At 37.0% G+C, this 25,390-nt stretch overlaps 5 protein-coding genes across 5 annotated transcripts; 3 read left to right on the plus strand and 2 right to left on the minus strand.

Annotated features, from left to right (window-relative positions):
- Positions 1-2,476: 2,476 nt before the first annotated feature.
- Positions 2,477-3,147, minus strand: LOC145223485 (uncharacterized). Its single transcript, XM_080089900.1, has 3 exons — positions 3,036-3,147; positions 2,832-2,967; positions 2,477-2,730 (listed from the first exon to the last, which is right to left on the minus strand). The coding sequence occupies exons 1-3, from the start codon at positions 3,090-3,092 to the stop codon at positions 2,477-2,479; spliced, it is 447 nt and encodes a 148-aa protein (XP_079946026.1). The 5' UTR covers positions 3,093-3,147.
- A 9,790-nt stretch (positions 3,148-12,937) lies between these two features.
- On the plus strand, positions 12,938-15,447 carry LOC145224250 (metal cation symporter ZIP14-like). Its single transcript, XM_080090707.1, has one exon. It carries the CDS (start codon positions 13,036-13,038, stop codon positions 14,503-14,505), a length of 1,470 nt encoding a protein of 489 aa, XP_079946833.1. The 5' UTR covers positions 12,938-13,035; the 3' UTR covers positions 14,506-15,447.
- Positions 15,448-15,591: 144 nt separating this feature from the next.
- On the minus strand, positions 15,592-16,770 carry LOC145224251 (ubiquitin C-terminal hydrolase PSMD14). The gene has a single exon (XM_080090708.1). It carries the CDS (start codon positions 16,695-16,697, stop codon positions 15,756-15,758), a length of 942 nt encoding a protein of 313 aa, XP_079946834.1. The 5' UTR covers positions 16,698-16,770; the 3' UTR covers positions 15,592-15,755.
- Positions 16,771-21,206: 4,436 nt separating this feature from the next.
- LOC145225396 (solute carrier family 52, riboflavin transporter, member 3-B-like) lies at positions 21,207-24,054 on the plus strand. Its single transcript, XM_080092076.1, has 6 exons — positions 21,207-21,791; positions 21,925-22,073; positions 22,156-22,392; positions 22,449-22,975; positions 23,374-23,456; positions 23,519-24,054. The coding sequence occupies exons 1-6, from the start codon at positions 21,594-21,596 to the stop codon at positions 23,726-23,728; spliced, it is 1,404 nt and encodes a 467-aa protein (XP_079948202.1). The 5' UTR covers positions 21,207-21,593; the 3' UTR covers positions 23,729-24,054.
- A 3-nt stretch (positions 24,055-24,057) lies between these two features.
- LOC145225399 (EEF1A lysine methyltransferase 2-like) lies at positions 24,058-25,252 on the plus strand. Its single transcript, XM_080092081.1, has 3 exons — positions 24,058-24,209; positions 24,267-24,402; positions 24,763-25,252. Exons 1-3 carry the CDS (start codon positions 24,066-24,068, stop codon positions 25,209-25,211), a joined length of 729 nt encoding a protein of 242 aa, XP_079948207.1. The 5' UTR covers positions 24,058-24,065; the 3' UTR covers positions 25,212-25,252.
- The last annotated feature ends 138 nt before the right edge of the window (positions 25,253-25,390 follow it).

Here is a 25,390-nt window from a genome sequence, read left to right on the forward strand (position 1 = left end):
TATGGAAAGTCTTTTTGTGGAACACCAGGTCTTAAGTATCCACTGGCTTATTTTGCTACATCGTCAGTTGATGGTTCTTTGCTGGCCTCAATTGTTTGGGAATCTATTGGTTTATTGGAGTGTAATGGTTTGCATGTGAGGTTTATTTGTCGTTTAGTGATAATAATGCAAAATAATAACTGCCAATCTTTGACTTAGGTTCTTGCTGTGGTAGTTGACAGTTTGTCTGCAAATCGCACAATGTTTGCAAATATGTGTCAAGGAAAACTTTCACATGAAACAGAAAATGTGTTTGCACCTGGCAGAAAGTTGTACTTAATTCCAGATCCACCTCACTTACTTAAGACAACGAGAAACTGTATTTTTTCAAGCAAAAATAGTGGAAGTGGCAAAAGGCTGATTTACTGCAATGGAAAACACATTGTTTGGGACCACTTTCAATACATCCAAGCTAAAAATGGTTTGTTATTAACTAACTGTTGATAATACATTGCAACCTGCAACCTAATTCTGTTTCAGATGAATTCTACTTTACAAAACTTAAAAACTCTCACATAAATTTAAATCCCTACACAAAAATGAACGTAAAATTTGCTGCACAAACTTTGTCTCAACGGGTTGGAATATCAATGCAAAGCGATGAGTGTGAGCAAAAAAAAAAGCGAAATGGTGGAAACCGCAAAGTTTGTTTTATTAATGGACAAGTGGTTTGATTGTATGAACACCAAAATGGGGAAGGGAAAAACTGATACTAAAGTTTACAGGTATATTGACTTACTTTTGTTTCTCTCTCAGTTTTACAAAAAGTCCTATTTAAAGGAGTACTAATGATGAGAGACTCCATTGGTTGGAAACTACATTTGTTTCCTATTTGTGCCAATGGAGAGAAGACAATGTCAAAAAGTTTGGGGAATCTGCTGCTGAGAAGTCTTTTCTATCAAACCAGACATATGTTGGTCTGTGTATGGCTTCAAAGGGAATTGTGTGTCTTGTTAGATATTTGCTTGCTAATGGTTTGAATTTTGTTGCAAGCAAGCGAATTTCACAAGATGTTTTGGAGGCATATTTTAGCCATCAACGATCAATTGGCCGACGATGTGATAACCCTGACATTAAAGAGTTTGGATACAGAAATAACATAATCATTACCAAGCGTAACTTAAAATATAACAGTGGCAACATCAGCAAACGCAGAAAATGTTGTAAATTATAAATATGTCACAATATTATGTGGTGTTGTCACATGGAACTTGTTTTTTACTAAAGAAGTGTAACTGTTTTGCCTGAAATATAGGTACCTTTCTAACTGTAAGGTATTGTGGCCAGAAACATCAAAATTCCGACAGGAAACATGTAACTTATTTATTGGTTTAGTATTGTCAATAAAAAAGTGAAAATATCACAACATGCATACATCATTTTTTTGTATTAAACGATTTTCTAAGGCACTTGCTGGAACCATTTAAAAGCAAGCCTTCTTTCAGTTTGGCTGTAAATCGATGTCCTCGGATTTTTATTTAGTAGGTAATTATTTTTCGAACAATGTTAAGGCACATGTCAAATTTCTTAGGGTCACAACATATACACTGCACAGAGTTTTTTTTACAACAGTAGAGTTCATGCACTCTTCAATGAGTTTTAAATCTATGCCATAATTTGTACGCCAAGTTCTAAATTTCTTTTCACAAAATAATATTATTTTTTTGATTGGCTCTGTTACTGATAACAAAAATTTTCCATCTGGTATTACACAACACGAGTTAATCACATTAATTTCTTCTTTACATGACGTTTTTGACTTTAACTTGAACAAAATATATCCAGCAATATGGGCCAGATTGGAAAGTTTTATTTTTGCGCGGAGGATATTTTTTTCGTCAAAATAATTGCGCGGATTTACAATTTTCTGCGCGGATCGATAGACTTTTGATTGACAGGCGGATTTAACGATTAACGCAATTTGTATGTAACGCCTGCAAGACTATCCAGCCGACAAAAAGAACAACTAAATAAAGCAATAAACACGACGAATCTTCAGTTTTGTATCATTTTCATAACGATTCAAACATTTTGCTGATTTGTTTTGTGAGGATAGTTTTTGATTGCCAAACTGCTCATAACTTTTTTTAATTATTTGTCAAGCAGAAAACATTATTTTAAGTAACTTGCCCAGCCAACAGTCACTTTAATAGTCAAACTACGTCCTAAAAATCCAGATAAATGTACTTTTTAAGGACTACGTTAGCGAAATAGAAATGTTATTTCAAGCGTGACGATCGGTAAGTTTCGATGTGCTTGACTGATTTACGTAGATTGTTCGCGAAATAAGGCTTGTGACGGCATAGAACTTCATTGTAAAACGAAAATATAAAACTTTAAAGAAAGTTTATTATAGTTACCTACGAAAGCTGTGCTAAGTTGCGCGGACAACATTTTTTTGCGCGGATTACACGTAAAAAGCCTAAATTTGCGCGGATTACAAGGGGAAATCCAAAATATTCCATTCTTTCCAATCTGGAATATGGGCAGCCATATCAATATCATTCTTGGTTGGTTCCTCTATAGATGTACACGATTCTTCTCCTTTTTCCAGCTCTTTGTGTACCAAACGTATTGCATCAAAACATTTAAGCATTTCACCAGTGGACAAATTGCATCTGTTGCCAAGGTCAACAGCATTGCAGGAAAATCGCTTCATTAACTGGTTGCCATCAGGTTTTCTGCAGTAATCTAAATTTAAAAACTAGACTTAATCTACAATTTCTGCATCGTAGTACATGAAGAACAATGTCCAATCTGTACTTGTAGTTTTAGTAAAAATAACGTTGTACCTGAAAATATTTCAGCTATTATCGCCAATGCATCTTCCGATGGTTTTGACCTTTCCTTTACCAAATGTACCTGTACCGCCATTTCACATCCTCGGTTGATAATTTCGACAGCCGATTCCAAAGGAAGAGTCAAGACCTACAATTTACAGAAAGCAGACATTAAACTATTGTTATTAAAACGCTGTCTTTTTTCCAAGCACTAACTTCGTCTAGGTCACTCCCAACTTCGTCACCAAACATTATTTCACAGCAAAATTCCATTTTGTTGTATGCTTCAAACTTCACCCTATTAGAACCAATGATGCGTGAAGCGCAAGAAAAGTGTTTCTTTGTTTGTTCTATATATTTGCCTTTTTTGCGCTCGTTTGTTTCTCATCTATGTTTTATAGTATCTATGGTTTTTTTTTTAAAATTTTTCGCTATTTTGAATCGATTTTGCACTTTTTTGTCGACGATGTCAGAGATAGGGAAATCCCCTATTTAACTTACAATAAACGATCTGGGCAATGATTTTAAAGTAGGCCTACTTTGTAAATTAGAAAATAAAAAACGACGCCAAATTAACGCGCAACCTTAATAAGCAAGTGGTTTAAATTAATAACACAACGAAAAGGATAGCAAAGGCAGGCCATTCTAAACAAATCCGTTTCACGAAATGCATTCCGTGGATTTATGATATATTATTTTTGCTGCTATTGACAACGCTGTAATAAAAGTTGTTATTGTGCACCCCTCGGAGATGTTATAATACTCCTGATTTAGGCTACCTAAATTGATTTTATCGTGGAGAGGGCCCTAAAATCGCGGTTTAAATAGTGGTCTGGTATGTAATGTGAATTTTAAATATTATCGGTTTGGTCTACATACGTCTGATTATCGGAACATTGTTAATATTCCATTATTTAAAAAATGACCCCATGTAGCCTATGCACCCTAAACCCTTAACGATGACGATATATTTTATTACAGCAAAAAAAATGTTTGCTACGCGTATTGTAAAGCATTTGGGAAGAAGAAAAAATATCTGCACCCCCAAATTTTTTTTGTCGCATTTTAGGGGATACTTGCCCGCTGTGGCGAAACGTATATGTATCTCGTAGTTATTCGTGCACACCCGATCCGTCTGGAAGTCCCCGATTAAAATCGGCTGTGCGGGTGTCGTGCACTATGGGGTTGTTCAGTCGAATCAAAAATTCCGCTAGGTGGCAGCACCTTCCGGTCATACAATGCGTTGGTTTATGCTGGAGAAAATAGCAAAAAAACATTTATCAGCAAGCTTCGCACGTGTTTGGGGTGCGTTTTTGTGGTCTAAATGTATGTTACGAATAAATGGACTATTATTCTTGTTATTTAAGATAATTTTGTATAAACTGCAGGTTCAATATGCGTAGGCTATTTCAGCTAAAATTCAAAGAATTAATTCTTCCCGCAAACCACTGCAGCGTAGATGAGGCATCATGTAATTATTTTCTGTTGCATATGCGTGATTTTAAACTATTCCTTTATGGAAACTTGTACTGTAACAGTATTATTGGAATGTCATTATAGTTGTATGTACAGGTTGTAAATGTAGGAACAAAGTACAACTTTTTCCTGACATGAAGTTGCTTTTACAAAAAAGTGACATAAACTTGCAATATTTTTTTTATTTTTTATTTTTTATTTTTTTTTGAAAATAGCCAAATTTATTAGCATAAAAAATACATACACAAAAGATACACAAAAGAAAGAAAGGTGAACGATAGAAGAAATCGCACTTAGGTAGGTAGCGAACGAATCATTACAGACCTGCCCATTTTGCTTTATACATCGGGAGTTTATTTCTATTTAAAGCCGCAATGTATTCAGAATTCTTTACTGATTTCACTGTGTGATGAAATAATGAAAGTCTAGGAAGTATTTTCGCGTACTTACAACGGTAAATTACGAATCGAGCGCACATAAGTAAACAGTTCAATAATTTCGATTCGTTGTATACACCAAATAAAGCGTACACAGGATTAACATCAAGGGAGATTAAAAATTTCGCAGAGATCCATGCAAAGACTTCTTCCCAATAGCTCTGCACACGAATACACTTAAAAAACATATGGCTTATCGTTTCAGTTTCCGTTTCACAGAAAACACATTGGTCTGTATCAGTAATACCAAATGAATACAAAACATCGTTGGTCACAACGGCACGTAAATTTAGTTTTATCTGAAGGGAGCGCAACTTTGTTTCCATTGTCGAATTGTAGTTGGTTTCGTCCATTTTTTCCCAATGGGTAGTATTTGAAGCAAGACCCAAATCCCGTTCCCAGCTTTGTTTTTGTTTTTCCGGGAGAACCGTCGTGTATTGTTTAAGTTTGGTATAAACCGCTTTGGGAGAGTCAAATGTTTCAAAGAACTCGTTGCACAAATTTACCAAACTTGGTTTTTCGCCGGAGTCGTCGTTTGTTCGATCCCAATTTGGTGGCAGCGCAGCTATCATTTTAATAAAATTTTTGAATTCGTGATTATTTGGCGTAAAATTGAATTTTGTCGCCAATTTATCGTATGATAGATATTCTCCTGCATTATCTAACAAATTGGAATGGTCCAGAATCCCAGCGTTGACGAGCGATTTTAAATAAAAGGTTCGAGATTTAAGCGCAACGGTTTTGCTGACCCACAGCGATCTAGAAAAGGGTTTGGTCGATTCCATTATTTGCATTAACTGTCTGCAATCAGTAATGGTTTTCCTAACTGTTCTAAGAGGAATAATTTGCGAGCATTGCTTTGATGTTGTAGGCAGATTGCCTCGAAACCAACATTCTAACTCCATTTTAGTTATGACACTTGTTTCCAGGTGCTTCCAAGGAGCGCTATAGTTTTCGTCGAAATATTTTGATCCCCATTTAAGGTTTAAGGCCATAATGTAAGTGTCTACATCTAACATATTTGCCCCTCCCTGTTCCAGGTTTGCGATAAGCGTTTTCCGTTTGACTCGTTCCCATTTCGATCCCCACACAAACTGGAACATTTTAGTTTTTAGTTTGCGTAAAAACGCGCTCGGTAGGGTGATGGGGAGCACACTAACTTTATAAATCAACATGGGAATTATTAGGGTTTTTAAAATACAGATGCGGCCCAAAAGGGTCAAACCACGTGAGGACCAAATATTTAAAATTGTGCTAATCTTGTCGATTACTTTCCCAAAGTTTAAAGAAAACAGCTGTTTGGGGTCATTAATGGGAATTTCAATGCCAAGATATCGAAAGGATTCGTGAGGCCATGAGAGACCTTTGTCTGCGTAGGGTTTTTGGTTGGACAAGCGTTTTGACCCCAAATAGAACGCTAGCGATTTTTGCATGTTAATTGTGCAGCCTGACATCTCTGAAAACTTGTTTAATACGCGAAATATTTTGTCGAAATCTGATGGTTCTCCTCTTAAAAAAATTAGAGTATCATCGGCAAGAAGTGAAACTTTAGATTCGCGATTGTTTAGTCGTATTCCTTTATAGGAATCGTTGCGCAGGGCCGCAGCCAAACATTCTATACACAACAAAAAAAGTGTTGGGGACAGCGGATCGCCCTGTCTTACACCTCTTTCGATCCTAATCTCCCGCGATAGGAAATTGTTGTTAATAATCCTGCTCGTAGGTCGAGCATAACAGCATTTTATCCATTTAATAAGATTCTGACCAAACCCAAAGACATTTAATACAGAATACATATATTCCCAGTCCAGAGTATCAAACGCTTTGAAAATGTCTAGCGAAAGTACCGCTCCTGGAATTTGATAAAAATCGCAAGTATCCATGATGTCAAAGAGCACGCGAAGGTTATCGCCGATATACCTTCCTTTCATAAAACCATTTTGATCTTCGCTAACCAAAATGTCGAGATAAGCTTTAATCCTGTTGTTAATGGTTTTTGAAATTATTTTATAGTCCGTGTTCAATAGAGAAATAGGCCGGTAATTGGTTGTTATCAGGGGGTCTTTTCTGGGTTTGGGGATGAGAGTAACGACCCCTTGCGTTTGGCTTGGACTAAATTTACAATTTGTTTCGGTGTAGGACCAGGCATCAGTAAAGAGGGTTTTTAAATCCGGCCAGAATGTCTGATAAAATTCGACCGGCAAGCCGTCTAGGCCTGGCGACTTGTTTCTTGGCATTTTATGAATTACACCACACAATTCTTCTTGAGTGATAGGCATGTCGCATGTTTCGATTTGTGTCGATTTTAACTTAGGGAGGTTTAAGTCAACCAGATGTTGGGTAACTTGAGAATAAGAATAGTTCGAGTCGCGTTTTTCGTAAAGGTTCTCGTAAAATTTAGCTAACTCCTCCAGTATGGATTTTTGATTGGTATAAATTCGGTCGCCCGCCTTAAGCTTGTTGATCGATTTTTTTCCTACGTGGCGCTTTTCTAAATTAAGAAAATACTTCATGTTTTTTTCACCCTTTTCGGCCCACAGAGCCCTGCTTCTTATAATCGCTCCCTTAGTTTTATTTTCAATCAAGTTATCTAGGTCGTTTTTCAACTGTGTCAACTCCGTCACCAATTTTTGATCTGCAGGAGTATTGGCGCGGACTAATTCGTCTTCAAACGCTTTAATACCCAATTCGAGTTCGTTTTGACGTGATGTGTTTTCCTTTTTTACCCTTGCGCTAAAACCAATTGATACGCCGCGAATAACAACTTTAAGCGCATCCCATCGAGTGTGAGGGTTGACGTGATTCGCAGGGTTGGTTTGAGTATAATCGTCAATGGTTTTTCTAATAAGCTTCACGTACCGTTTGTCATCTAACAGACGCGTGTTAAGTTTCCAGTAGCCTCTGCCGGGCGCATTGGGGGCAAACTCTAAAGTTAGAACTACTATTTTGTGATCCGACATGATCCCTGGTACAATGTCGGCGTTTGGCACATTGCTTAAAATTGATTTTGAAACGAGGAAAAAGTCTAATCGAGTAGCAACCAGTGGATTACTTTGAATTCTAGAGTACTTTTTAGTCGTACTATGCAGGAGACGGAAGGCATCATTTAAATCAAGTGCGTTCATGTGAGCCTGTACAGTGGCCCGGGAGTGTCTGTTTGCGTGCGGCGCGCCGGGACTTTTATCTAAATTCTCATTTAAAATTATGTTGAAATCTCCTCCCAGGACAATATCGCCGTCCCCGAATGTTATTACGTCAGCGAAGAATTTGTTAAAGAAATCGGGATCATCTTTATTCGGTCCGTATACATTTGCCAAAGTTAATTTCTTATCAGCGATTGTCAGGTTTACAATCAAAAACCGCCCATCGGGATCAGCCATTAAGTCCGTTTTTAAAAATGATAAATTTCTGGAAAATAATATAGCTACTCCCTTACTTCGATTCGTGCCATGTGACCAAACGATTTCCCCACCCCACTCCAACTGCCAAAGTTTTTCGTCCCGGTCTGAACAATGTGTTTCCCGTTCAACTCCAATTTTTTTTTTTTTTTTTTTTTTTTTTTTTTTTTTTTTTTCACAGGGTTTGAACCCAGGAACCTCCCGGGGACGAATCCCGATCAGGGTTTTTTATGTCTGTCTGTATATGGGTCAGGCGCGCCAGACCATTCGGTCAAGTTCCTGCCCCGTTCAACTCCAATTAACTTGCAAAATCTATAGGAGGAACGTGGCGGCACCTAGTGGATGAACAACCTCATTAGGTTTCAATGAAAAGTTTTGCGTTATTACACAATCAGATGGGCAAGGACGATACCGAAACCGATTTATGACGTCACATACTTCTGTGACGTCAAAAAAATTCGAATCCCATTGTTTTTTGTCAATTTTGTTTTGTTTGAAACCACTTTAAGAGAATACTTGTAACCTAGTTTTTGTGCGTCTCTAGTGAAAGCGAAACGAACCGTCGCAGACGCCATAAATTTTAATATTTTGGAATATGCAATTTTACGACAAATGCAAAGTAAATACATTTGTTCTAGAACAGGTGTACTAATGTAACAAACCTCGAAAGTCGAGCCACACAACGCGTGGTGGTAAACCTTGTGTTTGGAGACCTCTTTTACTAACTGTTCATGAAAACACTGGCGCGCCTGACCCACATACAGACATGTGGAAAAAAAAGAAAAAACACAAAAAAACACAGTTAATGACACTTAGGTTTAGAACAAAGCACGATGGTTATGTCGTTAAAGAAGTGATTTCAGCAAATAAAATTTAAAAAAATAATTCATTCAACGACCAAATATTACGCAACCGGTTGAAAAAATTTGCACGTAAACAACGTAAGAATGAAACCACATCGACCGCTTGTGTTTTCCTCAATCTAAACTATGTTTTTCTTCCAAAAATGTGTATTTTTACTCGGTAAACACCGTAAAAACTTGATTTTACGATGTTTTAGGGCAGTGGTGGCCAAACTACGGCCCGCGGGCCGCATCCGGCCCCTAGTCCTGTTTCATCCGGCCCGCCAAACACCTTGCCTGGTTTTTTTCCAAGCACCATATTTACCACTGTGAACAAGCAGTGCAACAGCGCTGGCGGCTACTAGCAGTAGCTTGTGGCAGGCGTTGTTATGTTTAGAATAAATGCCCTTGCAGCGTTATTTTTAGAACAGTCTGCCAACCATGACGTTAAAAGGCTTGTTCAAAATTGTGGACAGTTGCATTTATCTCATTGATATATAAACCTTTTATTAAATACAAGTGTAAACAAGATGGTGTTATTTATTGTTATTCTACTACAATAATATATATTTTAATAAAGATGGCAACCAGCTACGACAAATTTTATGTAAATCTCATTTAATCCGGCCCTCCAGTGGCAAGACAGTTGCAAATTTGGCCCTCTGGTAAAAAGTTTGGCCACCCCTAAAATTTAGGGTTTTGATAGTATGGCGTCATACAGAAGATTTTCTGTTAGGACGTAACTGGTTGACGCGTATAGCTGTCGTTACAAAGCCACTATTCATATGGTTGTGCAAAATGGCAATATGTAGTTGATAAATGTTCATATAAGACCGGCAACCTTTTTTGCACTGCGGACCGTTTTTTAAACTAAAATTTTATCGCGGATCGGTCTTCAAAAAACTACAAATATTTAGCAACAAAAACGATTAAATTAGTTTATCATCCCCGGGATACATGGGCAAAATGTTTTATAGCAGTTAACCTACAAAAATCTACGGCCCGGTAACGAACTCCTCGCAGACCGGTACCGGGCCGCGGACCGGCGGTCCCGACCACTGTTCTAGACAACCGTTTTCCGCCAAAAAAAACACCAAACCCAGCAGTGTAAAATTGGTGTAAGGCGCAGTGTGACGAATTCATCACATACGGCGTTATGTAAAGGGGCTAATAATCAAATATAGTACGCCAGGTCCATTGAAAGCGTTATACCGAATCAGTCGGTTACCAAGCATTCTCATACGGCAAAGCGTAGACTAGAAAAATCTATCTTGTGGTTGGATTCGAATCCACGCCAGAAGTCTTTCCGGTCAAGCCACGACAGAACTGTTTTTCGGAAGAGTGAAAAACTTGTGTGAAAAAGTATACTTTTTAAAATATCTCACAGACCCAGAGTAGCTTTTTTTCTTGTTCATCTTTGTTTGGATTTGTTAGCCGTTATTGATGGTTTGGATCCTAAACTTCAGAAGATAAAAGACCCAACAGGGAAATCAATCAACTGTTGTCGAATTGACATGTATTCAGCCATATGTTAGGTTCTCGACATGCAAAAGACAAATTGGATACATTTGGACAGTATATCCGCTTAACTGAGTGCACTCCGTTATCAGGATGTGTCAAAACATCTTGTCATGTATTGTTTGTCTTCTGTACGTCCTGCAGCGTTTTGCATGTTTGTTCGCAACAAATTCTCATACAGTAGGCCATTCGTAACAATACATCCCATATGCAACCTGCGGCTGTAATTTATAACTGCGGTTAGCAAAAAAACGCATTACTGATTATAGTTTGGCCACAAAAACTTCGTTGACGACGTGAGTTCAAATGTTTATTCAAATACATGAGCAAATGCATCTGTAACCTACATTCATACTTTTTTGCTTTAGGTGTTTGCAATGAAAGTAATCACGCTTGCATAACCACCTATATTCATTATATTTAAAGTTAACCAGCATTTTTTGCATGCAAAGTTTCAGTTTTCAAAGTTGAAAGGAATTCTTACAGCGTAGGCATATGGCCCCCGGGGCTTATCTGATTTGGCATGAAATACGCAATAGCCATCCGAGTTAAAAAAAAACTCAAAAAAACTCATTTCCATTGGTTGTATATTTGCAGAATTTAGCGACCGCATGTTATCACACGGCAGAAAGTTGTAAAGGACTTGAATATGCTTTTACGAAAATATAGTTTTGTGGACTTTTTATAGCGCTAACGGTTAGAGCTATTCGGGCTGGGTGAGGGTTGTAATAAAAGTAGGCCTAATACTAGAATCCGATCTAATTTACTCTTTTTGGGGCTTGTATTCTCACATTTCACACACCATGCAGTTTTTTAAGCAAACTAACATGCGGCCACATGCGTTAGTACCGCCCTAATTCGTACATCTGTTCAAAGAAACTCTGTGTTTCCGCTCACAGCTTGAACAGGATGCAGAGCACGTTGTATTCTAGTTAGGAATTGTGATATTGTATCCATTGTGCGCTGTACTGTGATTGGGTGTTTGGTTTGTACATGCCAGATTCGAGAACCAATCGTAGAAGCGCATTTTTGCGGTTAACGCCCAAAATCCGAATAATAAAAAACGCTAATGTTACGTATGGAACTTGCCACAAAAGTTTAAAAGCTGACAATTTACCGAAGTTTTTCTATTGCATATCCCCGGCTTACGGTAACTTAAGCTCCGTTTGGTAAAATACATTTTAGCGTTGATTTTGCTCCTTCAGAGACAAACTAAAGTGCAACAAAAGTATTTCAGAGTTTCAAGATTTAGGAGAGTCGAAGGTTTATGTACGGGAGCAATAGCGGCAATAAGTCCTATGGTCTAGTACGGTTGTCATATTTGATAATACACAATCCCTGACAAACTTATCTCAGTGGCGTTAACCTTTTTTGGTGCGCAGATTAAACTGCACAGTATGAAGATCAGTCTTGAGAGTTTAGGATGTCATAATCTATATTGTAATGCTTGTGGTTCCTGTTTTTGTACGCATTGTTTGCCCACAATAGGCGTACAAAAAGTCTGGCACATATGGTACTAGGCTTATACTCTTTTTAGTATCACTAAAACTGTTTATAAAAATCAGAGCAGTATAAAAATGGTCACGGCCACCAGTGCATACATTTTTGTTTGTACATAGTATCTACATACAGTAATAAACAGATGCTGCACAATGCAAAACGAAACAGTAGCCTCATGCGGTAAACTACGAGCCGCCAGTTCACCTCTTTATGTTTCATGGTATAGTAGACGCGGTTGTAGCTACTAGAAACTTTCTCCAGAAACGTTTGTATATTAATTTCATAAAATATACATTGTTGAGACAATGTAGTACAGCTTACAAATGTGCGGACCGCAACTTTCGTTATTCGCCACAGTGGCATAAGGAAGAGACGTTGAGAAATTTTTTGTCCGTAATAAAATGTCCTTTCACATTACGGTTTCAAACATCTTTATTCTAAAAAACGAATGTTTTGTGTATTTTGATTGTATTCCAACTCGTTTACTAGTACGGAGTTATTTATTAACGAATATGTTGCCACGCTGTAGATTCTCGACACGGTCGAATGATAACCTGCTAATAACAACGTAATAAATGATTTTGTTCATTGTTGGATATTCTCCTGCCTGTCCTCATATTCGTTGTAGGTTGTAACCAGTGGTGGGAGTTAACTTGGTTATTACCATGTAGTGTAAAGTAGTAACAGGCGGGTGATAAGTTGTTTGCACCGATTATCGTGTATGTAATACAGAGGACGGTGTGGTGTCGTCCTCCTTTCTAATAGAGAGTCTGTATGGTATGTTACCTAATATGTTTAGCGCACTATTATATATAATGTCTATAGACAACACTAAGTAAACTTGTTTTAAAAAAATATATAAAAAACTATTTTAATCAATGGTGTCCAAGTTACTAACTTACAATGTCTAACCAGTTATGTCCATTATAAACAACTGTGTTTTTATTAATGTTTATTGATCTCATTTTTTTTAAGATTTACAAATTGATAAAATTGGAATCTATTAGTAATTTATAAGGTTGTTTAAATTGAGTTAGAAATAAACATGAAATTTTGTGCACTTTTCTTTGCTTTGGTGCTTGTACATGTGTGCAGCATATCAGCCTTGCCTGACACTCACTTGGAAGGATTTAAGCAATGTTCCACTGGTTTAAAATATTGTGATGTGTCGTATAAACCTGCAAATGTGTTCCAAAGTATTTTGAGTGACTTTGGTGCTAACAACAGCTTGCATATTAACAATGTTTACCAGTATTTGGATAAAATTATGACATATGGAGGACATAATTCGACATTGGGGTGCTGTACATGGCAGATGTTTGCACATAATGGTTATGGTTTAACAACTACAGTGGACTTTGACATTTTTCTTGAACTATGTCCAGCAATGCTGCAAATAGTAAACACAGCAGCTAAAAGCAATGATCCTGTTAAACCATCTGACACAGAAGTACCCCCCATGGCAACTGTTTGGGGATATGGTTTTATTTCTGTCACCCTAATTAGTCTTTGCTCACTTCTTGGAATCAGTGTTTTGCCATTAATGAAGAAAAAATTTTATAACAAAGTTTTGCTGTATCTAATTTGTCTTGCTGTGGGAACCCTGTCAAGCAATGCCATATTTCAATTGATACCAGAAGGATTTGGTATTGAGGAAGACTCAATGACAGTGTGGTACTCAGCAGTAATCTTTTGTGGATTCTACATGTTTTACTTGTTTGAAAATGTGCTCGAACGTGTATTCAATGGAAAGCATGAACATGGCCATTCAGATTCCAGAGCCGATAGTACAAAAGCAAACCAACTACAAAAAATTGAAAACAGTGTATCTGATGATATATTTTTAGAAATGGATGTTCTTTCTAATCCCAGTCATGCAACTGCCCAAAGTAAGGACCAATTACTCCCCTCTGCTATGGTGAATGGTAAAACAATTCCAGAAAATGACTATATTCCAGCCATTGTTGAACATGAGCCAAGCAGATCCAGTGCATGTTGTTGGATGTTTAAAAACTATAAAAACATTAAAACTGTGGCATGGATGATCACTATTGCTGACGGCCTTCACAACTTTATTGATGGCTTAGCAATTGGTGCTTCATTTTCACAATCAGTTGTCCAGGGCATTAGTACATCAATTGCTATTTTCTGTGAAGAATTTCCTCATGAATTGGGCGATTTTGCTATTCTTTTAAGTGCAGGAATGTCTGTCAAACAGGCAGCTTTTTACAACTTTGCATCTGCATGTTGTTGTTATATTGGATTATTTGTGGGTATTCAAGTGGGTCATGATGTGCTGGCAGCAAGGTGGATTTTTGCACTAGCAGGTGGTGTGTTTTTGTACATTTCACTGGCAGGAATGTTACCAGAAGCACAGCTGCAAGCCTCACAAAAGGAAATGAAAAAGACCCCTTGGACTGCATTGTTAATTCAAAACCTAGGACTTTTGACTGGTTTTATGGCAATGTTTCTGCTGACTATATATGAACATGACATACAAATATTATCACAGTGACTTATTCTTCAATGCACACAGATGCCATGTTGCCTAACTAACAAACAATGTAAAAAAAAATCAAAGTCATACGCAAACTGTGACAAAATTACAACTTCCTTTAACAAAGCCAACCTAGAAATGTATTTTGCACTTAGGAGTACACAAGAATAATGCAAACTCTGGTTGGTGCTTAACATGTGGTTTTTGACATAAACAACTAACTTTGTGACAGAAATTGACCAAAAATTGTTCTACTTCTGCTGCCATATTTAATCAAGTGTACAAAATGATTATGAAGCATATTAGCCTATTGTCAGCTTTGTTGACATTCCATTGCAAAAAGAGAAGTAATTTGTTCAAAAAGTTGTTTTCCTTTATAAGACTTCATGTTATGTTCTGTTAGAAGTGAAATACACAGAAATATATTAGGTCATTATGTATATATATCATATTTTTTGTCACTTGGCATGTCATATAGGTACATAAACTTCAAAAACGCTATTTCAACTTACAATTGTGGTTAATTTCTTCATCATGAGATTTTGTGTGGCTTGAATTGTGCACTATATGTGTCTGTATGTAATATTTATCATGCATTGTTTCAAAATATTTTTAGTCCTTTTTCATGAGAGTTTAGGGTACTAAGTTTTTTGCCGACATTCTGCCATGAGTGAAAACAAATCATCAAGTGTTTGCATACCTCCAACATTTTTTTTTTGCTTGAACAATTCTTAATGTGCCAAAGTCGATAATGCATGTGTGAAAAAACCTGTATAACCAACTCTGAAACTGTCTTAATACTGTTTGCTCATATCAACTCTTGGTTCCTCTGGCTTAAAATTCAACTTTTTGTCTTTATGTGTACAAATTTTTGTAAAGCTATATTTATGTGTAAAGCTATTCACTTGGTTTTTTTCCAACTGAATAAACTTTGCAACACAATAAATAAATGTCACCATGTTTGTTTAGTTCTTTAAGTTTAGGAAAGCCAACACAGACTTTTTAAAGCGGATAAAGTTATAATACAGTCAAAGTATGACTTAATTAGGTAGCACATAGGTGTCCATGCTACTTAAATCCTGTCTGAAATGAAGGACAATAAAGTCACCATACACTTTTATATTGTAAGAACTTTCCTATGGTCATTTTTCATGCATAACAGCAACACATTACATCATCGAAAAATTAGTGGAATAGGCAATATTTTCAAAGTCTTGAAAATAAATGATACTTTATGTTGGAGTAACTGCTTTGTTAAAAAGAATATTCTATTTAAAAACTACTGTGTCAATCATGGCACCAAGACTTTGAACTATGTTGGATGTCATAAGAGTATCAACCTTTTCTTCCAAATGTCGCTTTGGATCTTGTTTCCCAACATTCTTGATTGCCAGTTGTTCTGGAGTCATCTTTTCTTCCTCCTCCAAAGCCTTTTTGTAGTTTTTCGCTAACTGCAGCATGTCGGCTGTTGTCTGCTCATTAGTTTTACAATGGTCATTGTAATCGTCCAACGTTAAATTGTCAATCCAGCTCCGCTTGTGAAGATTTAGCAACATTTTCTGTTCAAGCTCATTTTTTCTATGGTTGATGGCAATTGAGTAGTAATGTCTGTTAAGACCATGAATCAAAGCTTGGATAGAAGGTTTTTGCAAGTGACCGAGGTTAGATGTCGTTTGTCTTGGTTCCTGCCCAAGTACCATCATATTTGGGTTTATCAAGCGAAATGCATCAATTACTACTTTTCCTTTTACACTCTGAATAGGGTCTACCACTACTGCAACAGCTCGCTCAGACAGAGCTTCAAAACTCTGTTGGGTATTAATATCTACACCTGAGAGCCAACAACCAAAGCCAGGATGGGAGTGATACCACCCAACCACCATTTCTGGTCGCCCAGTTTGCTTAAGCATATCCAACATTTTTGCCTGAAATACTGGGTCTACAGCCTCAACACTGACACCAGTTCCAGATTGGGGCATGGCAAACACATCAATTACCCTAACTGTGTAATCATCAACAAATTCTCCAAGCATCAGTCCCATAACTTCCATTGGTACTCCTGCTCTGCCATGCTTAAGCATTTTCAACAATGCCAGAGATGAGATGTAAACTTGTTCTGCTGTGTCCACCATAGGCGCATCAGCTGGAGGGGCTTGACCCAAACCACCAAGACCACCACCAGCAGTTCCAAGACGCAATAATCGGTCCATATTTTATTTCAGGTATAAACCAAAAGTAGAAAGAACAGTATTAACCTATTTTAAAAATTGCAAAGTAAACAAAAAAGACAAAAATTAGTATTTGCTTGTTGCTTGCCAAGTTGCCAACAGTAAATAACTTAAAATAGTAAAATGGTATTCTTTTTTGTCATGCTGCAACATCTTTCAGGTTTGTTTAAAATTAAATTCCAATTGTTTAGAAGGACGGGGATTTAAATTCAAACGTGCAGTTCATGCCAGCTTATGAAAATCTGTATAATTTTCTCCTTGGGCATTAAAAGTGTGAGACCCCTAGCGGATTTGTATTTAAAAGAATAGCATCATTGACTCACAAAAAACCTTCGATACTTGCGCATTTCATTTGTTACAATTTCAATGCTATGTTCTGTTAATAAATTTAAATCTAAAGTAGAGTTCCTTCTTGAAATTGTCGAAAAAATATGGTCTCGATTCCAAGTAATAACACTTTTGCGGTGTCCAATATAGCTTCGATTTTTTAGGCTAGTTTGGTACTGGTAGCTACATGCCTTAATGGTAAGTGAACAACAGAAAAAACGCACAATTCTGATAAATCTTTAATCAATGGTTTGACTATTGGTGCGGTACTGGGAAATGGTATCGAAATCGACTCTTCAGGCATATTTTTCCCGTTATTCATTTCCTGTACACTTTTAAACACTAAAATTATTTTGTGTATAAGGGATAAGAGTATAAATTACATATTTTCGTTAATTTTTTTCCATCACGACCGTTATTGTTTACTACTTACCAGTCAACAATAATTCTTTTTTTTTCATTTACAGCTGCACTGGGCAAAAGTTTTACTGGTGATTAAGGGTATCATAGAAGCTTATTTGTCCGAAATGCAAGTAAAAAAGTTTTTATTATTATTTTTATATGTTTATTATAACAAGTAAAATAATAAACTTTTAAATTACTGTGCATGTGCACATTTATTCCTACGACCTACCAATAAATTTTGTATGTAAGTCCATACTCTTCCTGACACTTGTAAGAACTTAAAAGTCGTAAACATACAGTACCAGAGTCCAGATTAAACAAACGAAAATGTGCTGTCTCATTATAGAAGTAATCACCTGGCGGATTTTTTAAGTGAAAAGTGGAAACATTGTGGCCATAGTCCAGCAAATAGATTTTCCTGAAAAAAGGTGGAAAAAATAAATGTTTGTTTAAAATTATTTGCGACAAAGGTACTGCTTTTATCCATAAGCGAGGATGCGTATTCAAATTATAACTGAAAGTGAAGTAATAATTCCGTAGGTAATTTAAATGTTTACTCGTTCTTGTGTCTTTCGTACACCAGAAATTAGCCTGAAGCTGGTTTCATCAATGAACCATTGAGAAAACATGCAAGCAAAAATCTGCTGGGCGCCTTTAGAATTTTTTTTCGTACGATTTTAAAATTTTCCGACATTTGAACTACGGTTATAAACAAGGGTATGGTGTCGGGTTGCTTTTCCTGTAATAAAAAAATGTTACACTGATCCAAATTGCGCTAAAATGTGAGCATCTTTGTATTTCCGCAGTTTGAATACGTTGGGGAATTCCCCCGTGTAAAAATAATAGCGAAACAAAATTTCAAAGCAAACTTTGTCTTGTTGGTAACCTAAGTCAGTGTTTTCAACCTTGTCGGGCCACGAAACACTTGATGCATTAAAAAATCTTGCCGAACACCGAACGAAGTTTTATAGTGATGCAAAAAGACTACAGTAACTACTCTATTGTGCTTAAAGCAGCAACAGGCCCAGGCAATTACATTCTTATGCAGTATTATTACTTTTCTATATTATATTAACCTTATTATTACTCAACAATGAAAGCAAATCACGATGGAACTGATTTTCGATCGCTGTTATACATGGAACACAAGTAAAACTAATAAATTTCTTGCGGAACACCTGAAGATCTTTCACGGAACACTAGTGTTCTCCGGAACACCGGTTGAAAATCACTGATCTAAGAGGGGCCTGGCGCGCCTGACCCATATACAGACATAAAAAACGTTGATCGGGACTCGTCCCCGGGAGTGTCCTGGGTTCGAACCCCGTGAAAAAAGATACTTTTGGCCGAATATGCAGTTCTGCCAATTATTCGGTTTTGGCCCGAATTTTAAGTTGTTAAAATAACTATAAATATAAAATAATTTCAATTAAATCAGAAACTGTCTTCACTGCATTAAAATAAAATATTTTGTATTTTTTGCAGCCCATAGCCAAAGTATAAATAAAACAAAATTCATGTGAAAAAAGCTGGGAATCCCTCTACTAGATATGTTGGTGTAATGCATAAAATTCCACCCCATATCGACATGCATGTCACTTTAGTTTATTATGTTTCTCTTTCACAGATGAGATGCCTTAAAGCTAGCACAGGAAGTTTTTAAAAACGAAGGTTTACAGAGTAATACGGCAACCTAACAATAGGTTGGACAACTTGTGTTTTATACCTATAGACTTAGCCGATAGCTACATTCTACCGTATTATTAGACTGTAGCCGTGGTTTAAGTTTTTTGCGCTATCGTTAATCGAAGCCGGCTTATATTCGACGGCGGCTTACATTGTTTTGTTATGTCGATAATTATTCTACACCCCTGCTTTTTGGCTGATTTCGCGGTAAATTTTTAGTAATTTTTTTTTAAATTATTTTGCGTACTGGGCTTAAAAGTTAAAACCATAAACATACGCTCTGCTGATTACAAATACTTGCAGTGACTAACAATTGTTGGCAAATAGTTGTGCTATGTTGCAACATAAAGAAGTGTTGTTCCACATAGTACCAACAGTGACTTCACAAAATGTGGCTTACAATCGAGGGCGGCTTACATTATATTTTTGAATCCTTAACATTCGGCTTACAATCGAATAAGTGCAGTAAAATATGGCTATGTGGTGTAGTAAACAATTTAGCTGCATCACCAATATCCCATTCAGTTTTAATTATCGGTTATAGGACGTTGCTTCAGGTACGATAAGATTAAGTTTCCCATAATTTGGCGTTCAAAATGCTTTATAAAGGTCAAAGACGACCACCCCCTGTCATGGGTTAAGCTTAAATCGTTAATGTACCTTTGCAAACTTCACTTTACATTTTGTAATTTTGATATTGATCCATAGCGTTTCTAGGCTACATAGACGGTTATATAGTGGTTTGTTTGTTTCATTATATCCTCGATCGCGTACAACGCTTGACTTCGTTATGCTCACGTATAGTTCGCCGTCGAGCTGCCTGTCTTATTGTTTGTCCGTCGAATATTTCTTTACCTACTTTTTTCGACCGGGGGTGTGGCTTCAATCTAGTTCAATTAACCCATCAGATTACTTGAATTTGAGCAGAGCCGCTAGAGATTTTTTGCTCAAGGAACACATGTGGCAGTTTTGCAACAGCAGAGGTTATTAACTTTAATATAAATGTTGTAGCAACTAGGGATGTGCCGAAACTGCAAATGTTCTGTTTGGTCGAGCACCGAGCATCTGATTTTAATGTTTGGTGCTCGGCCGAGCACGCTCGGTACATTATGACGTCATTTCTACGTTTAGGTCTACAAAGTCTCTTACGTCACTAACGTTGTTTAATTAAGCTGTATATGTCCATAAAGTACACATTTTCCCACCATCTAGTACATTTGAAAATCATTCGTTTTTGTTCATAGACACTCTTTAGAACACTAGTTACGTATGTTAGCAGGGCATGAATATGCAAATTTAATGCTCGGGTCAGTTTGTGCAACTGCTCGGCCGAGCACCGAGCATCAAAAACAGCGATGCTCGGTACCGAGTACTCGGGTTCTGGCTCGGCTCGGTCCATCCCCTATAGCAGGGGTCACCAAACTACGGCCCGCGACCACATTTTTTAGGTTGCCAAATTGTATTTTGTAACTTTGTAACATTAAAAGTTAATCTACTCCTTACAAAAGTCTATCTGTGGGGATATTCAGAATTGATATTACCGAGTTTCATAGGATTTTAACGCCCAGGATTGACCCAAAGCCAGTTTGTTACGTCACAGACTAGACTACAAGAGTTAATTGTGCGCAAACAATTGCCTTCTTTTGGCACTTGTGGCGTAATATACAAGCATTGCTTGTGAGATGAGACTAATCATACAGTTTTAACAGTCGCAAGACCAGTTTTTGAATGGGATTGTAGAAAGACCATATATATTGCCTCGCTGGCTGGGGCATGAGCTATGCGGCCCGCGCGGATCATTGTTATCATCATCCGGCCCGCAGTGAAAAAAGTTTGGTGACCCCTGCCCTATAGCAACCTTAAAAGGTTCATTCGTTTCTGTGTGTAATTGGGCTTTGGATATAAAAATGAAAGTAAGGTACCGTGATTTAAACAGCATTATTTATTGCAGTGATAAGTGACTGGAGTGTGGAGTGTAAAAATACTTTGGTCGGATGACAGAGAAGCAAATAATTCGAATTCTGATGAAATAACATGAAAAACACATCTGTAATCTGTATACTGTAGTTGTTTTTGAAAGTGATACTGTATGGCGTTTGACTTGAAAAGTAGATATCTTTCTCAAAATTTGTCCAAGAAAACAATGAATTGCAACGCCACGGTGATACTGTGATCCCGTAATCTGAATTTAGGTTCTGTCGAGTTACAACATACGGTAACGTTTTCGCGTGCAAACATTGTTTCGGCCAGGCCGCTATGCCTAGGGCTTTAAGCATCATAACAAGACACCACTTGTCTCTGGTGATGGTTTCAGGTCTTTGTGGATGATTGCAACTACACAGTAGTTTTAATGCTATTGACAGAGTATTTGATTTTTTCATTGTATATAGTATAGTAATTTAATTCAAAAACTGTATAGGCTTTTTTAAACGGTGGACATAAGCATTTCACAGCTTAAAAATGATAACCTCTGACACATTGTTGGTGCATATGCTGGTTCTTATGTTTGGATCTGGTGCATGGATTGCAGTTAATGGGGTGTGGGTGGAGCTACCAGCTATTGTCAGTCAAGCCCCAGAGTCATGGGGCTTGCCAGCGTATCTTACTGTGATTTCACAATTTGGAAACCTAGGACCATTAATTGTGATGATAATGCAGGTAAGAATTATACCTTTTTGATGTATACTATCATTTGTCAGCTTTTTGTGTAAATGTTACTTGAAGCTATGCACATGCTTTTTTAGTATTGTATATTGTTTGTATGAGTTGTGTAACATGGTGTAAATTTTAGATTTGGTTTTCTAAGTATTACAACCAAAACGCAATGATATATAGCATCACCTCTATTGGAACTTTGGGATGTTTGCTGTTGTGCTTTTTTTGGAATTCAACTGCATACATTGGTGGTGTTGAGCACAGTGTTGCTTTATTTGCTTTATGGTAAGATGTTTGTGTGCGTCTGAATGTGTAAAATGTTATTATCAGTTTATGTGAGCAATATGCATGTTAAATCCACTTTTAGGTTTGTTCTTTCATTCGTTGACTGCAGCTCTTCTGTGACATTTTTGCCATTCATCACAATATTTCCCAGTCCTTTTCTTACCACATACTTTATGGGGGAGGGTTTAAGTGGCTTGTTTCCAAGTATATTTGCCCTTGCACAGGGAACAGGAAACTCTCAATGCCTTAATGTTTCATTCTTTAATGAGACTACAAACACTACTCAGTACAAAATAGAAGTTAAATACACAGATCCAAGGTAAATTATCAAACCATGTAATGTTATATGTTAGTTTTTAAAATAGTATTTTTTAGATTTTCTGAAGCGGTATTTTTTGGATTGCTGTGTATCATGATGGCACTATGCAGCATTGCTTTTGTTTTGCTTAATCATCTTCCAATAGCAAAGCGTTTACATGTTACGCCAGAGGATAAGTATAAAAGTGGATTTAGTGCTGAAGAGGAGAGAGGAACAGCATTCTATCACAGTATTGAACTAGAAGATTCATCCAACAGCTTATCAGATAACAGTAGAAGTAAACCTCCAGAACCATCCAATGGTAATATTGAAGAAACACCTTCACACGTTGTCCTTAATGAGCAGAAAAAGTTATCTCCAACTGATTATGTCTACTTGCTTTCAATAATTTTTTGCATAAATGGTTTGTCCAATGGGATTTTGCCTTCGGTTTCATCATATACTGCTCTACCATATGGTGAAGTTCCATATCATCTTGCTACCTCATTGGGAAATATGGCAAATCCACTAGCATGTTTCATTGCTTTCTTTTTACCTATGCATTCATTCATTGGAATTGGATTCATGGCCATTGGTTCAGCAGGTAACACCTGGTTATCAAACAATTTAAACATAATAGATCAGGGGTCGGCAACCTTCTAGGCGACGCGTGCCAATTTATTTGTTATTTTCATGTGTTAATGACCTCGCGTGCCAACGTTTTTCTAAAAATAGTGGTTCGTGCCAGCAGATATCAACAAATAAAGAAAAAGTAGAATGTTTTGTGCATATAAGACTGAATTTTAAGACAATGACATAGTAAAAAAAAAAAAAACTATAAGCAAGCATCGTAACAGGTTAAATTGTTACTTCAATATCAAGACGCAACTCGGTTGGCGTGCCATGAAAAACCACCTCATGTGCCAAACTTGGTACGCGTGCCAGGGGTTGCCGATCCCTGTAATAGATCAAGCATAAAATGCGTTTTTATTTTGTTTTCAGGTTTTGCCAGTTATCTCTTATTTTTGGCTTTAAAAAGTCCATGTCCAGTTCTTGTTAATGAAACAGGCGGAGCAGTTCTCATGGTATGCACTGGATTCTATTTATCAGTAAAAAATTAAAGATAATTTTATGTTATTTTTTGCAGGTTTTGTGTCAAATCCTGTTTGTGGGCTGTGCATCATATGTAAAAGTGTCAATTGCCCAAATTTTCAGGCACCAAGGCCACAAAAAGTCTCTGGTGTGGTATGGGGGAATAGTGCAAGCCGGTTCTTTGACTGGGGCCTTAATTATGTTTCCCCTTGTAAATGTTTATTATCTGTTTCAAAGTGGTATTCCTTGTGAAACTTGTACTTAATGTGTTACTTCTGCTAATGAATGGTATCGGTTCCATAAACAATGAACTTTACCTTGTTTTTTTTTCACTGTTCAGAAGTAAAGACGAAATCATAGTATATGTCAATAATTGTTTGTTGCAACTAACCAATTTAATATGGTATTTATTACATTTGCCTTATTGTGTTTTTTATTATGTGTATTTGTGCGATTTTGTGTTTTATTTTATGGAATGTTGTGGTACCAGGCAGTTGATGTAATTGCATAACAATCCATGTAAAAAATTAGGGGTTTGAAATTATGTGAAATGTTTGAGGCTAGTTTTCAATATGTGATTCTTTTGATTAGGTTTTTTAAATATGACTGAAGAAAATGAGTTAAATTCTTCAAAGTTAGGTACATTTGAATATTGGGAATCCACATATGATGCAGAGCTGCAACAGTTTGAAGACATTACTGATCCTGGCACAGAATGGTTTGGTCCGACTGCTACAAAACGAATGGTAATTTACGAAGCAAAATACCACTAAAAGTGCTTTAAATTCGTTGTCACTGCTTAGGTAAAATGGATTACAAAAAGAAATGGCATATCAAAAGAAGCCAAAATCCTAGATGTAGGTTGTGGGAATGGTCTATTACTGCTGTCCCTGGCAGAGATGGGTTATGTTAATTTAGTTGGTGTTGACTATTGTGCAAGTAAGTGTAGTTTCATTTTGATACTTCGTTTCGATGGCAGAGCAATACAGCTATGCACCATACTAATGATTTATCTACCCACCTGCTTCAAATCCCTCTTGTTTAAACAAATATTTTTCTGAGCTAATTGTCAGACACTGTTTCGTTATACAGTACTGCTAAACCAACGCTTGTTAACATTGACAAAACCAGCAATCTTGAAACCTTGCAAAGTCGCATTGTAATGAGACCTATGCAGTGTGCCAACAAAATTCATGTGAAAAAATCTGTGGAATCCCTCTGTCTACTAGATATGTTGGTGCAATGCATAAAATTCCACGCCATATTGACATGTCAGTTCATTATGTTTCTCTTTCACAGATGCCTTAAAGCTAGCACAGGAAGTTTTTAAAAACGAAGGTTTACAGAGCAATGCGGCGACCTGGCTTGCACTCGATATAACGCAGCAGACAGTCGTGGCCGACACTATAAACAAGTCAGACGGTCCCTACCGAGTTGTTTCCAAAGATGTCACAACCAGCGAACAATCAAACGGAATTTTTAAAGTCTGTCTGGACAAAGGCACATATGACGCAATCAGCTTGTGTCCAGATGATTCGAAAGGAAAACGGGACATATACAAGCAACAAATTGCCGCTCTGCTGGAAAAGGATGGGATATTTTTAATCACATCCTGTAACTGGACGGCATCCGAATTGCGTTCCCATTTTACAAATTTATCATTCGTTGAAGAACTCCCTGCCCCTACTTTTGTATTCGGCGGGAAGCAAGGAAAAACTGTTTCAGCTTGTGTATTTAAGAAATCTTAGCGTTTGCTTGTGGCCAATAAAAGTTTTGATAGATGCATTTACTGATATTGTTGGGCTGTGTGCCATATTTTTGTGAGACGTCGTAGACGCTATATGTTAACCAAAGCCAAAAAATCAGCACTTTGAAACCCTTTTGCCAAATTTTTCCATACCATTGGCCTAAACCAATTTTTCACTCA

The sequence above is a fragment of the Phallusia mammillata genome, chromosome 4 (assembly GCF_965637545.1).
Source record: "Phallusia mammillata chromosome 4, kaPhaMamm4.hap1.1, whole genome shotgun sequence".
Taxonomy (NCBI): domain Eukaryota; kingdom Metazoa; phylum Chordata; class Ascidiacea; order Phlebobranchia; family Ascidiidae; genus Phallusia; species Phallusia mammillata.